Here is a 15,569-nt window from a genome sequence, read left to right as displayed (position 1 = left end):
ACAATATATGGTACTGGTTTCTCACAAATTATCAAATCTAATTTCTTTTAAGGCTAGTCTAGTTCCTTATTTATGTACTAACTAGTTAAAACTGTCCAGAGAACAAAATTGTTATAAAAAGTATTTTTTTCTGTGTAATTGTTAGGATAATGTTGATTTTTGATATTAAGGAAGGAAATAAATAAAAATTTATTTATCCCGAATATTGTATACTTAAATATGTCTGTCTAGATCTTAATTGGAAACTCATGGAGATTGAATTTCATTGTCAAGTCATGAACTGTTTTCATGAGTTGTTATAATATCTTAATTGAAAAGTCACATTTTATATCAAGAAGTCTTTTATCTCTTGATTATTGCAAATGATAATCTTCTAATTTTGTTTAGATTAATTTAAAGTTTGGGATCCGAAAACCAGAAGCTCGGACAGGAACTGAGACAGATACCTGTACAGCTTGTGCAGGTACCTTGATTCTTGAGTTTGCTGCTTTAAGTCGATTCACAGGAGCAACAATATTTGAGGTTTGCTTTTCATGGTCTTTGATCTTCTGGGTATTGGGTATAGCTAACTTTATATCCTTTCTTCATTGTTCAAGTGTTAGGATAATCATTTGGAGAATTACCTTGTTATTCTAGTGAACTTTTTGTTTAAATTCCATCATGTGGTTTTTAACTGTCAAAAACATAGAAGTCATTGTGAGGTAGCTATATTAAGTATGGATTTGCATTTTGTTCACAAACCACCAAGTATATTTTTTAGGTTTATTCTTAGAAGGCTTTCTTTAGCCTAATTATATGAACTTGATGGCTCATTGATGTCATAAATGTCTTTGATGAAATACTGTGCATTTCTGTGTTTTATTTACTGTATTTCTAGATGGTCTATTTGATTTCCAAAACTTTCACCAATTTTCTGGAACACAGTAAATTTTTTATACTGAGTCTTGGATGGGAATCTAATCTGTAAATTTGTTTACTCCAAAAATAATGTTATTCCACATCCAAAAGATTTAATATGGTAATGTCTTATTATATTTTTTATTCTGACTAATTGCTTAAGCATGCCGTTGGAGTCCAGTAGTAACAAAAGAACTCTCTCCTTCAAACATATGACTAAGGAGAATTTTTTAAAATTCAGCAAATAGCAGACATGAGCAAGCAGAAATAGGGAAAATATAGCAGCATTCCAGACATTGGATCTAAGAATAAAGAAACCAAGTCAGATGGTCTTTGTGTGTATACGTGCATCTATATAGATGTCTGTATGTTCAAAGTGTCTTGAGAGCAGGTTTTCCATGTTGAATTGGTTAGTCCTTTTTTTATTCTATACCTTACTGACTGGGATTTTCCTTTCATTAAAAAATGTCAGCATTTTGTGTACATTCTAATTTGCACTACATGCTCAATGAGACATTGATACATTTATGGATGAGGAAAGTAAAGCTCAAAGAGACCTGTATAGCTAGTGAGTGAATTAATGGAACTGGAGTCCATGTCTACCAGAATTCAAAACCCAGACTCTTTCTACTAGGCTGTGCTGTATTTATAGCTAAATCTGTTGAAAATTATGATTTTTTTATTTTTTGAATTATACAGTATTTTTGGGTGGCCAAATCTGACCACTGACTGTTTTTGTAAATAAATTTTATTGGAACATAGCCATGCTCATTTGTTTTCTTTTGTCTGTGGTGATGTTGTACTACAATGACAGCACTGAGTAATTGTGGTAGACTGTATGACCCACAAAGCCTAAAATAGCTGTTATCTGACCTTTTCCAGAAAAACTTTAGTGATCTAGGTCTAACAGATAGAGATATGACTTCTCAAATTGTAATTCTCTTTTAAACTTTGCTTAAATCTTTAATTTTATTGGGCCTTTTTCCTCATCTGTAAAATAAGAATAACCAAATGTACTGCCATCAAGTCGATTCTGGCTCATATCAACCGTACAGAACAAAGTAGGACTAGAACTGCCCCATAGTGTTTCCAAGACTGTAAATCTTTACAGAAGCAGATTGCCACATCTTTCTCCTGCGGAGTGGCTGGTGGGTTTTAACCACAGACCTTTTGGTTAGCAGCCGAACACCTTAACCATTGCACCACCAGGGCTCCTAAAAATAAGAATAGACAAATACAGTGTTGATGATACTTTCCAGCTCTGAAATTCTGCTGTCGTTGTTGTTATGTGCCGTCAAGTCGGACCTGACTTACAGCGACCCCTCCTCAAGTTTCCGAGGTGGTATCACTATAGAAGTAGATTGCCCAACTTTCCTTCCGAGGAGTGGCTATTAGGTTTGAACCACCAGCCTTCTGGTTAGCAGTCAAATGCCTTAGGTACTACGCTACCAGAGCTCCTTTGAAATTCTACCATTTAGTTAAATAATTGTAATCTACTTAAAAAAATCAGTGTAAATATATTGAATCAAGAATTCAAACTATTTTAGACTCTTAAATCTACAAAGAGACAAATTGTTTCTTTTATAGAAGTACTTCTGCAATGTTGTATGGGTTCATGTGCTGAAAACCAATTTTTACTTAGAAATTCACCTGTATATGCCCTTTATTTTACATTTTGTAACTTTTTTTTTATCCAAAACCAAGAATTTTAGTAGAAATAATTTTAATTTAATGTTGAATGGGTAAAAATAAATGAAGAAAAGAAAATGTAATCATAAGGGTTGTAAGTTTGGTATTATCAAATAAATACTTGTTAGCCTAGTTGATTTCCTAACTCTTCACTAACAAAATTGCATACCATTTAAAAAACAGAATCTAAACTCTCTGCTTGTGTTTCAAAGACCAAAAAAAACCAAACTCACTGCTGTGGAATCAGATCCGACTCATAGCAACCCCTCATTGGGTTTCTTAGGCAGTATCACTATGGAAGTAGATTGCCTAACCTTCCTTCTGAGGAGTGGCTGGTAGGTTTGAGCCGCCAGCCTTCTGGTTAGCAGTCAAATGCCTTAGGCGCTATGCCACCAGAGCTCCCATGTTTCAAAGACAGAATAGGAAATTAAACATCCTGGCTGATTTCCTAAATAGGAGTATCTAAGGATATTTTCACTTTGCATTTAAATGATGGGAGTTATTTTAAGAAGTACATTTATGGTGCAAGCAATTAATATCATTTAATAATACTAGTATGCAAATTTGAACCTGTGATTACAAGAGGAGATGAATAGGATGGTCTCATAGTGAGATCATAGATGTCATTTTTAGAGTCATTTTAAACTACAATTGATTGGCTGAAAAAGAACTAAGATTTGATTTGCAAGGAAAATTTAGCATGTATTATAGATATTATCTTAGGAATTTTACTTAATCCTTAAAATATTCAATGGGACTTTAATTTTTGTTTATTTCCTATTTTTTAATCATGCAGTTTTTAAAATACATTTTTCTTTTTCAATTATAGGAATATGCAAGGAAAGCTCTTGATTTTCTCTGGGAAAAAAGGCAACGAAGTAGTAATTTAGTGGGTGTGACTATTAATATTCATACTGGAGATTGGGTGCGAAAAGGTATGTAAATTGGGCTTTAAAATTTAGCCTTCACATCCTCAAAATGTTTGGGAAATAATGGGTTTCTACTTGTTAAAATAATCGTAGGAATAGGTATAAAGCATTATTTCACTCAAGATTGATAGAATTTTAATTATTATCCAGATTTTCTCCTTTGGTGTCACATAATAGCACACCTATCAGCCACTCCTCGGAAGGAAGACTGGGCAATCTACTTCTGTAGTGATACTGCCTCGGAAACCCAAGGAGGGGTCACTATGAGTTGGGTCCTACTCCACGGCAGTGAATCATCAATCATCAGTCTAGATGATTAAGTGTTTTATTCCATACCTTAATGGGTGTAGCATTATAGATGACATATAGGGTATTGATGAAATAGTAAACTAATTTTCTTTGAGGATTATCATCTGACATGAAAGTTAAGTAAGAATCTGCATTGAATAATGTTATCTCCAATCCTTGTTTGTTTGTTTTTCCCCCTACCTCCAGAAATAGAATATAATATAGTACCTAAAAGCATAGGCTTTGAAGCTGTATTGTTGGAATTCAAATCTCAACTCTGCAGCCTATTAAACTATGTGATTTGGGGCAAGTTGTTTAACCTTGTGTGCATCTCTATCCTTATCTTTAAAGTGGGGTAGTTGTAGTACCTACTTCCTAAAATTATTATGAAAATTAGCTGAATTACCTATTGTTAAGTGCTTAGAATAGTGCCTGGCATGTGCTACACATACTATAAAATAAGTAGTCACTAATGTGAACTGCTGCTATTATTATTATTAATGATGATCTTTTAAATATAAAATGTATGGTTGGAAAGCATCATCTTTCTTATGGGAGATGAGATTGGAGAGATAACATCCATCCAAAGTCATGAAATAATTTGGATGCTGAAATACTAATGATCCAGACCAATAAAGATTAAATGGGTTAGATAAACACAGCTTTTCCAGGCAATTGGTAGAACCTACCTGGAATGCCATGCTATAGATTCTGAGGTTGTAACTGAATTTGTTAGGAAAGAAGTGCTATGATTATTTACCAACATCTGAGGATCTAAGTGGGTTTATAGGGAGAAGAAAGTGCTACAATCAGTTATCTGTGCTATACTTGTGTTTCCATTTATAATAAATTTTTCTTGGTTATTGTAATAACCATGCTATTCCTCCTAAAATGCATGGATGAATGGTAAGGTACTTTGAATTTACTGGAATACATAAAATTCCATACGAATTATTTTAGTGAGGATGAAAACTATACATTTTTATTTTACCTGAAAAATTAGATTTTTTATTCTTTTTTTCTTGCATGTTTGTTTTTGTTCATTTTCTAAATGGAACACTAAATACTGGTAAAGGTATAATATAATGGGCACTTTTATTAACACCTTGAAGTAAAAATTTATTCTACTTATTTGGGAAACAATTTGGCAAAATGAATTGGTAGCCTTAAAATGTTAGCCTCTTTGATCATTTTACTTCTAGGAATCTAGCCTAAAGAAATAATAAAAAACATAGAAAATTATTTGTTCTCAAAGATGTTCATCACATAATTATTTATAGTAGTGGAAAACAGAATAAGAGTCCATTAATAAAGGAATACCAAACCAAAACCAAATTCACTGCCATCAAATTGATTCCACTCATGGTGACCCCTCCTTGGGTTTCCAAGGAAGTATCTCTACAGAAGTAGATCATCCAACCTTCCTTCTGAGGAGTGGCTAGCTAAGAAAATTATTTTATATTATATTAGTTTTGGAATATTAAGTTATTAAAATAAATTGGAAGTATGGGAAAAACAAACAACAATATTATATGAAGAAATAGGATGTAAGATTATATCAAGACTGTGATTTTTATCTTATAAAACATCCCCCTAAAACTAGCATGGAAGAAGGAAAACATACTAAAATATTTCTAATTGAGAGTATCTTTTTTGTACATTTCTCTCCTTCTCAAAAGGCTTCTTTTGTTTATATATAAAATTAAAATAGCTACATATATTTAAATAAATAAAAGTGATGTTGTTGTTGTTGTTATATGCCGTCGAGTCGGCCCCGACTCATAGCGACCCCTCCTTGGGTTTCTGAGGCAGTATCACTACAGAAGTAGGATTGCCCAACCTTCCTTCCGAGGAGTGGCTGGTGGGTTTGAACTGCCAGCCTTCTGGTTAGCAGTCAAGTGCCTTAGGCACTATGCTACCAGAGCGCCTAATAAAAGTGATATAATTGTTAATTTGAACATATTTGAAATGATTGCTTATAGTCAGTGTTGTATAAAATTTTTCTGAGTTTTATCTAAGTGATTCTTGAAACAGATCTGAATCCTGGCTTCAGAACTCTGCATTTCTTCTCTTTTTTTTTTTAAACCTGCTTTAGATCTCAGGTACAAAGTAATTAATCATGATTTATTTAAAACGGGTTAAATTCTCTGGCTTATGACACTCTCACTATTGGTCCATGCATGGCCCCTTTTATGTAGTGAGTCATCTTTAATAATGTAATATCAGTAGTTAGTAACTGTTGAGTTGCTTCTGACCCGTGATAACCCCATGTGTGGCAGAGCAGAACTGTCCCATGGAGTTTTCAGTAGCTGTGACCTTTTAGAAGTAGATTGCCTCCCCTTTCTATTGAGGCATCTCTGTTGTTGTTGTTATGTGCCATCAAGTCGAACCTGCCTCATAGTGACCTCTCCTTGGGTTTCCGAGGTGGTATCACTACAGTAGTAGATTACCCAACCTTCCTTTCTAGGAGGGTGGCTCAAACTTCCAACCCTTCAGTTAGCAGCTGAACGCATTAACCATCTGCACCACCCAAAACAAACTCACTGCAGTCGAGTCAATCCCAACTCATTCACCATCCAGGGACTCCATAAACACCCACAAATAGATCATTCATTAAAAAGCAACTTACTTGACAATATATTACTTCTGCATATGGTCCTTGCAAAACTGATGTGACGGTGGTGTCTGCCCCCTCTAACTTCATAAGATGGAGGAGGATAAAGATCAACATCAACAGCCCAAGGCTGATTCCTGTAAGAAGGATGTCAGACATGCCCTTACTCTCCAACCTTTTTACCAATTCTTACATCAACCATCCCTCCCGTGGCACTCTCTATTTCTCTGCTGGTTCAATAATTCATTACAGTGGCCACACAGAACTTACAGACAATACTCATGATTATGTGGTTTATTAGGGAAGTGAAAAAAAAAAAAACTCACTGCCATTGAGTCAATAACAGGTTACAATTCAAGATCTGAAATAATGCAGGATGCAGTTCTTCAGTCAGTGCAGCTTCTTTTCAGCCTTGCCACAGGCATGCTTCTCTCTGGCCTCAGCCTCTCAGCCCTGCAGCCTCTTGGCTTCTGCCTTGCTTGGGCAAGCATCACGAAGCCCTTTTAGCTTTGCAGATATGTACCCAGGGAGGCACCCCACTTGGCCAGTGAGCCTCCTGCCTAAAGGTACTCAGTTTTCTTGCTCCATGGGCCATTAAGCCCAGCACTCTGTCTTCTGCCGGTCTCTTGGTTCTGTTGTCTCTGCTGCTGCTTTTTGTTGTCTCTCAGCATCTCTGGTATTACAGCTGTATCGAGGATTGTGGAGGTTTAAGTAGGGATCTCGGGTCCAAAGGACACACTCCACTCCTGGCTCTTCTTTCTTAATGTTAGTGAGATACTTCTTTTCCACTTCTGGGATAGTTCATTTTAAACCTAGTGAGATGGCAAGCCCCACTTTAGGGTTCCATACACCTTATTTGCATAGTCCCACCCTGTCTTGAACCAAGTATTGCTTTAACAGAAATACCACAAGTGGATGGCATCAATAAACAGGAATCTCATACAATTTAGGTGGCTAGATGTCCAAATTCAGCATGCTGTCTCTAGGGGCTGGGTGAAGACCCCTTGACCTTGGGCTTCAGCTCTGCCTTTCATTCTAAGCCCACTGGAGCTGGAGGTATCTCTTCACTCAGCAGCTGCTGGCTGCTGAGGCTGATGCACCCTAGGTCAGTAGGTAATATGGCACAATCCCAAGATCAGCAGGCAACACAGCAGGTTCAAGTCCAAGAGGCTATCCCAAGATCGGCAGGCAACACAGCAGGCCAAGACTCAGCCAAATGCAGGGTCCAGATGGGCCAAAAGCTAGAGACCTTTTTTAGAACTTCTTATATTCTGGAAGCAGCCCACACCTCGAAAGCAAGTCCTTAGCTGTTCACAGTGGAGTCAGCCATGAAGTTGTTATAGTCTTGCCATTGGGGAATAACTATATCCAGCTGCCTAGCCATTCAAAACCAGGCCAGCCAAGTTGACACACAACTTTAACTACCACAGCCTCCACAAGGGTGCCATGCACCTTATTCACATTATTAACAAAGGACAAGCTCTCCAAACCCCTTGGTGGTCCACAGTCATCTCACATTATCATAGTCCCACCCTGTCATCTGGTGGGAGTCACAAAGACCATGGCTAGAAGGACTGTATCAAGCAATTCACTGTATCACAGTCGCCTCACCTCTGCAATCCTACCCCTCTGCCTCCCTCCAATGGAAGTCACCCTTATTCTTACCCTATGTTAATCACTTCCCTTTCTTTTTAATATGTATGCCATATTTATGTGTGTATGTGTGTATTTCAAAACTTTATAAAAGGATATCATGTCCTATGTAACCTTTTGAGATTTTTTCACTTAATAGTATATTAATACATTTCAAAAAACCAAACCAAACTCACTGCCATCAAGTCGATTTCGACTCATAGTGACCCCTCCTTGGGTTTCCAAGGCTGTATCTGTACGGAAGTAGATTGCCCAGTCTTCCTTCCAAGGAGTGGCTGGTGGGTTTGAACCACCAGCCTTCTGGATAGCAGTCAGATGGCTTAGGCACTGTACCACCAGACCACATATTAATATAATTAAGGAGCTCTGATGGCGTGGTGCCTAAGGCATTTGACTGTTACAGACCCACCAGCTACTCTGTGGAAGGAAGATGAGACAATCTACTTTGGAAAAGATTTATTGCCTTAGAAACCCAGTGGAGGTCTCTGTGAGTCGGAATCAACTCAATGTCAGTAGGTTTCTTAATATGATAATTATATTCACTTATTATATTGCTGAGATTCATGTGTGAAGTTGTAGTTTATTCTTTTCTGACTATTCCATTAGATGAATAAATTGCAGTTTATAGGTATTTAGATTGTTTCCAGGATTTTGCTATTGTGAATAGTTGTGCTGTTCCGTGTTCTTGTAAGTGTCTTCTGTTGTACATGTGTAAAAGTTTGACTACATACCTAAAAGTAGAATTTTGATCGTAGGGTAAGTTAGTGCTCAGCTTCAGATGTCAAATTGTTTTCCAAAGTTGTTGGACAACTTAATAATTTCCCCAGCATTGTATGAGAGATCCTGTGGATCTACATCCTCTCCACATTGTCTGACTTTTCAAGTGTTTGCCACTCAAATGGGACATATAAATGATATCCTATTGTGGTTTGATTTGCATTTCCTTGATATTAATGATTTTACACACTTTTTCATGTTTATTGGCCAATTTGTTTCCTTGTCTTTGATACGGCTAGTCTTCTCTTTTGTCAACTTTCTATTGGATTAGTTGCGCTTTTTAAAAATTATCGACATGCAGGAATTCTTTATATATTCTTAATACTAATTCTTGGTCCATTTTGTGCATTGTAAATAGCATCTTTTGGTTTATAAGTTGTCTTTTCACTCTAAGTTCAGTTTTTCAAAGTAAGATTTTTTTTTTTAATATATAAACTATTGTGAGCAAATAAATTATTATTCATATGTTGTTGTTATGTGCTGTGGAGTTGGACCCAACTCATAGCGACCCCTCATACAGTAAGGTTAATATTTTTATAAATGTGTAATTTTTACTTTAAAGAGACAATTTCATGTTTAGACTAATTTTTCATTTTTAGTGTACTAGAACCCACCAGCAACTCCACAGCAGAAAGATGAGGGAGTCTGCTTCTGTAAAGATTTACAGCCTTGGGAACCCTGTGGGCCTGTCCTACTTTGTCCTATAGGGTCTCTGTGAGTCACAATCCAGTCCATGGCAGTGGGCTTTGGGTTTGAATAGCCTCAATTTTACTCTATAAAGAATTTTTAAGACTTCTTTAATGAAATGCTTATGTATGAATACATTTATATGTATTTTCCATAGATAGTGGAGTTGGAGCAGGAATTGATTCGTATTATGAATATCTATTAAAAGCCTATGTCTTGCTTGGAGATGACAGTTTTCTGGAAAGATTTAATACAGTAAGTTGATCCAATTTTGTATTAATTTTAGATCCAATTCAGTTTGAGTGCCAGATTTTGATAGAAATTCAGGTATCTGAGTGACATTCTGAAAAATGATTTGTTTTTAAGGGTTTAGTGGTTTTCTGTCAGTATTTTCTGATGATGTTGAGCAGGGACAAAATAATAGCTTTAGACATTCCAAACATTAGTTTACAAAGTAGTTCTATATTCATCTCTTATTGGAATTTTCTCTGGTCTGCCAATAAATGGTAAATATGTTATTGGAATAAGTTACTAGTAAACTTTCCCCTTTGAAATCTTGGAAGTTTGGCTTGATCACCTTGGCCTTGATCACCCCTTAGAGACTTGGAGAAACTAGTCTTTAAGTCTTGAGTCTAGATCAGAAGTGTAGGTATATTTCTTGGGAGAGGGGGAAGATTATTGAACCAGACTGAATTATCTCTTTTTGTTATTGAAAAAAACTGAAATTAATACATATAGCAAAGTATAGGAGCTCTGGTAGCATAGTGCCTAAGGCATTTGATTGCTAACCAGAAGGCTGGCAGTTCAAACCCACCAACCACTCCTCGGAAGGAAGGTTGGGCAATCTACTTCTGTAGTGATACCGCCTCGGAAACCCAAGAAGGGGTCGCTGTGAGTCGGGGCCGACTCGACAACACATAACAACAATAGCAAAGTGTATGTTATATAACTACATCTTTTTGAGATAATTTACCATTTCTTTGCCCACCCATCAATTTGCCTACAAATTGTGAGGCAGTTGATATAGTGGTTAAAAGTATGGGAGTCTTCCTGCCTGGGTTTAAATCCTTGTTCTGTTGCCTACTAGTTTTGTGACTTTAGGCAAGTGACTTAACACTATTAACTCTGTTCGTCACCTGGGAGTTAGTACTGTTCATATTTATTCAGATGATTAAATGAGCTCATTCATATGAAATGAATAGAACTGTCTGATATATAGCAGGTACTCAATAATAGTTATTAAATAAGAAACAAGTTAATAAAACTAGTGCTTGAGTGCTTGTAAAAGCACTATCACATGTATTGTTTATTAGATTCTAACAAGATTTTCTTGAGGCATATGGGGATAGATACTTTTTGGTGGCTTTTTACTATTCATTGACTAAGCTCAATGTCTAGTTGAGAAATACCTAGTGAAGGAGACAAGAGAAGGGGTAAAAGAATTTCTAAGAGCATAAAAAGCAAATATAGCAGGCCATAAAAGTGACAACAATGATTAGACACAATAATTTAGGTGAGAGTAAACAGCAGAATGTTACATTAGTTGAGAAAGGGACACAATAACTAGACATAGGAGAAAACTAGAATAATTTTGTCAAATAGAAGCCTGTACCTCTATTCCAAGAACATCTTTGGTCCACAAGTTATACTTGCCATGGGCTAATCCCACAGGAAAGGAATGTTCAGATCTCCCCTCAGAAGATCCCAGATTAAGTATAGTTCTGCATCTGCATTAAAGAATGCAAGGGAGCATACATGTTTTAGAAAGATTCCCATCTAAAAGAATTTAAATATTTAAGTAATTTAGTTATTTGAATAACTTAAATATTTAAATAATTAAGAGTTACTTACTATTTAAATTTATTTATGTATAAATTTAGGTATAACTTCTGGTGCTATTTATTATAATATGTTTAGAATCGTACTTCTTTTCTCACCTACTTTTGTGAACGTACTGTGATTTTTTAGCACTATGACGCCATAATGAGGTACATTAGCCAGCCGCCTCTTCTACTAGATGTGCATATCCACAAACCAATGCTGAATGCTCGGACGTGGATGGATGCTTTGCTTGCCTTTTTTCCAGGCTTGCAGGTAAAAGTAATTCTGCTATTTTCTTAATATTAAAGTAAGATGACTATAAGTACATATGTGATCACTGAATTACTGAAATAGCCACATCTCAAAACTATATTAGTATAAATTTTCCCTTTATATGATTGTAAGATGAAGTCAGCTCATGTTTTATTAGATAATTCTGTTATTTTTGACTTCTAGGTTTTAAAGGGGGATATTAGACCTGCTATTGAAACTCATGAAATGTTATATCAGGTGATTAAAAAACACAATTTTCTACCAGAGGTAAGCAAATAGTCTTTGGAATTTTAATTTACATATATTATGTAATTGCTAATTTAGAGGTTTATTGTTTGCCATGAAGTCGATTCTGACTCATTCTGACCTATAGAACAGAGTAAAACTGTTCCATAGGGTTTCCTAGGCTGTACTCTTTACAAGAGCAGATCACCAGATCTTTTTCTCTTGTGGAGCTGCTGGGTGGGTTCTAACCACCAGCCTTTCAGTTACCAGCCAAGCTCTTAACCATTGTGCTACTGGAGCTCCTTATTTAGAGATAGGAAATGTCATCTTTAAGGCTGTTCTGTTCTTTCTAATTTGTTTTCTTAGTTTATTTATTTAATTTATTTGTTTATTGGTTTATACAGTATTGTCTGTTTTTCCTTTCCCTTGTGTATTAAGCCTAGTTTAGGGTAGAAGGCCTTGGGTGGTACAAGTGGTTAATGTACTTAGTTGTTAACTAAAAGGTTTATAGGCTCATGTCTACCCAGAGGCACCTCGTAAGAAAGGTTTGGCGACCTACTTTAGAAGAATCAACCGTGGAAAGCCCTATAGAGCACATTTCTGTTCTGACACACATGGGTCTCCATGAATCAAAGTAGTCTCAACAGCAACTTTTTTGGGGGCTTCTTGTAGTTTAAGGTAATGCTGACGTTTCATTGATTGTACTTTAAAAAAAAATAAATCCCCAACCAGTTTTTTCAACTTTTTCTAATCCATACTGTTGTAAGAATGTCTCATTCTAATTTTACAAGTACTCACCAGCTAGGGAGATCTTGTCACTTTTTGTTTTCTGAAGTTTGTTGTACGAAAATGAAATATATTGAATATTTTGCAGGTCACACATGCTCCCTGAAATTTTGTAGAATGTCAGCACTTGCTCATGCTGATTGAAAATTGCTCTTTTTAGTTTTTATACTTTATATTAGTAATAAGTATTATTGGTAATTTGATATGCCAGGATCTTTAATAGCATACTTTTTGACGTTCTAGAAGTACACCATTAAAATTTTTGAAATTTGTGTACAACCTTGTTCTATCACTGCTTATTGAGTACCCTCTGTGAAATATCTAAGCATCCCACCAACCTATAATGCATCCTAAAATGTTTGTTTTGGAAAGTATAGTTTTATTAGCCTTAAAGTAAATAGGACTGTGAGTTGTAGGAAATTCTTATCCATACAGAATAAATTGAGCTTTCAACTAAATACGCCTCGTCACAAATAAAGGTTTTATTTTGTTCCCATGACATTTTTTGTTTGCTTTTATTTTTATCTTTTTTTTTTTTTTTAATTTTTATCTTCTTTTTTTTAGTCATTTATCTAAGACTCTCTTTCTTTATTTTTTAAATTAGTTCCTGACTCAGTCTGTAGAGAATTTTGGATGATTATTAAAGAAAACATATGTTAACATAAAAATGTAAGAACCAAGGATGTAACAAGAGAAGAAGTAAAGACAAGGATAATGAAGAAACAATTATGTAGACTACAGGACCCATATAGGGGCATTACTCAGCCTTAAAGTTGTTTCTGAGCTTTCTAAAAGCTGAAATGATTGTTTTAAAAAGTAGCTCAAGGTAATTGGGGGAAAAAAAAAAAGTAGGCTTTGCAAAATTAAATTGTGGTGTTAAGCAGTGAAAATTGATGTTTTATAGAAAAGTATGTTATTATGGAGATTCTAATTACTTTTTTACCTATTTATGATCTAATTTCTGTAACACTATATATTCTAGAACTACTTATATTTTTAATTATATTTTTTATGCCTAATTTTTGTGTTGGTTTATTTAGGCATTTACAACAGATTTTAGGGTACACTGGGCTCAACATCCTCTAAGGCCTGAATTTGCAGAAAGTACCTACTTCTTATATAAAGTAAGATAATATCCTGCTGTTTTTGTTACTTAGCCTCTGTTCTCTGTTGGATGTCTCACTATTTTATTTTGTAATTGGATTTTCCGAGTCCTTGTTTAATGCAATAATTGTATAAATTATAGTTCTTAGGATTATTAAAAGATATAAGAATTACTATCTAAGGTTTTTGCCTTTTCAAGATAGTTATCTAAATATTTCTTTAAAAAGCAATTTTATATTTCAGAGCTTCTTTCTAAAGCATGTCTCTTGCCTTCCTTCATTTAGGCAGCCTTCCTGGGCATTAGAAGTTCAAAGGTTAAGGTATACAGTTGGACAGCTCTCCACTGTGTATCTTAAAAATACTCTAAAGCAAATCTGTGGCTTGTTTTCAGACTTAGATCTATGTAACATGAGCTATTACAGTGCATGGTACCCAGTATATAGTGCCTGGTACCCATTAGGTACTCAATTAATATTTGATAAATAAGTAGGTATATGATAATATGTAAGCTATATGTGTGTGTGTGTGTGTGTATACATATATATGTTTTTTTCCTCCTTTTCAATAGGCTACAGGAGATCCTTACTACCTTGAAGTAGGGAAAACACTTATTGAAAATTTAAATAAATATGCTAGAGTGCCTTGTGGATTTGCTGCCATGAAAGATGTTCGTACTGGAAGTCATGAAGACAGGTAAAACAATTCTTCACATCCCTTTCCTCAGAGTAACTCATAAGCAACACAAAATACAACTACTGGTTAGCATTCATAGAAGCTTGATGCTTTTATGAAGGGTATTGGAAGAGCAAACCTTAGTTCATTGTTTTTATTTTTGTTCTGACTTTCTTGAATAGACTAATTTTAACCCATTAAAAAAGTTAGTATTCTGTTCATAGTGTCTGGCATATAATAAATCCTCAGCTGATTTTTAAGTAAATGAATGAATGATTGTTAAATATCAGAACCTTGGAACTAGGAATGTGAGTTGCTTTTTCTTTGTTAATAGTTTCTTTGTACTATGTCAGATGTTGGAATATCCTGATGCTGAGTGATCTGGATTATGATTTATGTTCAGCTAAGAATTCTTTTGGGAGCTCTGGTAGCATAGTGGCTAAGACACTTGCCTGCTAACCAGACGGCTGGCGGTTCAAACCCACCAGCCACTCCTTGGAAGGAATGTTGGGCAATCCTACTTCCGTAGTGATACTGCCTCGGAAACCCAAGGAGGGGTCGCTATGAGTCGGGTTTGGCTCCACAGCACATAACAACAACAACAAGAATTCTTTAAAAGCAGTGTTGTAGTTAGTGCATATATTCTTATTCTGTTGCTAATGTAGAGAGTTTAGGAAGACTACTGGGAGTTTCTCTTTCATTAGTTACTGGATAGATGTGGATGGCATGAATTAAGCTATAAAAACTATGCTGTAGTCATTGTGATACCAAAAAAAAAAAAACCCAAACTCACTGCCGTTGAGTCAGATCTGACTCATAGCAACCCCTCCTTGGGTTTCCGAGGTGGTATCACTACAAAAGTAGATTGCCCAGTCTTCCTTTTTGAGGAATGGTTGGTGAGTTTGAACCACCAGCCTTCTGGTTAGCAGTCAAATGCCTTAGGCACTATGCCACCAGAGCTCCTAGTCATTGTGATACTCAGTAATATTCCAGTGAGGACTATTACTCAGAGATCACTTATCTGGTTATTTTAACTGTTCAGACCTAACAATATCAGAGAACAATATCACAAAATAGAGAGAAGTGGGGAGTGCTTCTGAGTGGCTAGAATTGATTAACAAATCTCTAGATGAGCACTGAAGCCTGTTCCTTCA

The 15,569-nt window shown here is 35.6% G+C and overlaps 1 protein-coding gene across 1 annotated transcript in view; it reads left to right on the top strand.

Annotated features, from left to right (window-relative positions):
* Positions 1–15,569, top strand: part of EDEM3 (ER degradation enhancing alpha-mannosidase like protein 3) — an 83,453-nt gene that overhangs the window by 34,629 nt on the left and 33,255 nt on the right. Inside the window, exons 7-13 of the mRNA XM_007937679.2 lie at positions 388–522; positions 3,416–3,521; positions 9,692–9,789; positions 11,503–11,628; positions 11,812–11,895; positions 13,680–13,763; positions 14,312–14,436. Coding sequence (XP_007935870.2) covers positions 388–522; positions 3,416–3,521; positions 9,692–9,789; positions 11,503–11,628; positions 11,812–11,895; positions 13,680–13,763; positions 14,312–14,436 — 758 coding nt within the window. The remainder of the gene's footprint in view (positions 1–387; positions 523–3,415; positions 3,522–9,691; positions 9,790–11,502; positions 11,629–11,811; positions 11,896–13,679; positions 13,764–14,311; positions 14,437–15,569) is intronic.

This window comes from Orycteropus afer, unplaced genomic scaffold, assembly GCF_000298275.1.
Source record: "Orycteropus afer afer isolate SDZICR_OR568_19922 unplaced genomic scaffold, OryAfe1.0 scaffold00043, whole genome shotgun sequence".
Taxonomy (NCBI): domain Eukaryota; kingdom Metazoa; phylum Chordata; class Mammalia; order Tubulidentata; family Orycteropodidae; genus Orycteropus; species Orycteropus afer.
The sequence above is the reverse complement of the archived record's forward strand: the minus strand, read 5'-3'. Positions and strand labels throughout refer to the sequence as shown.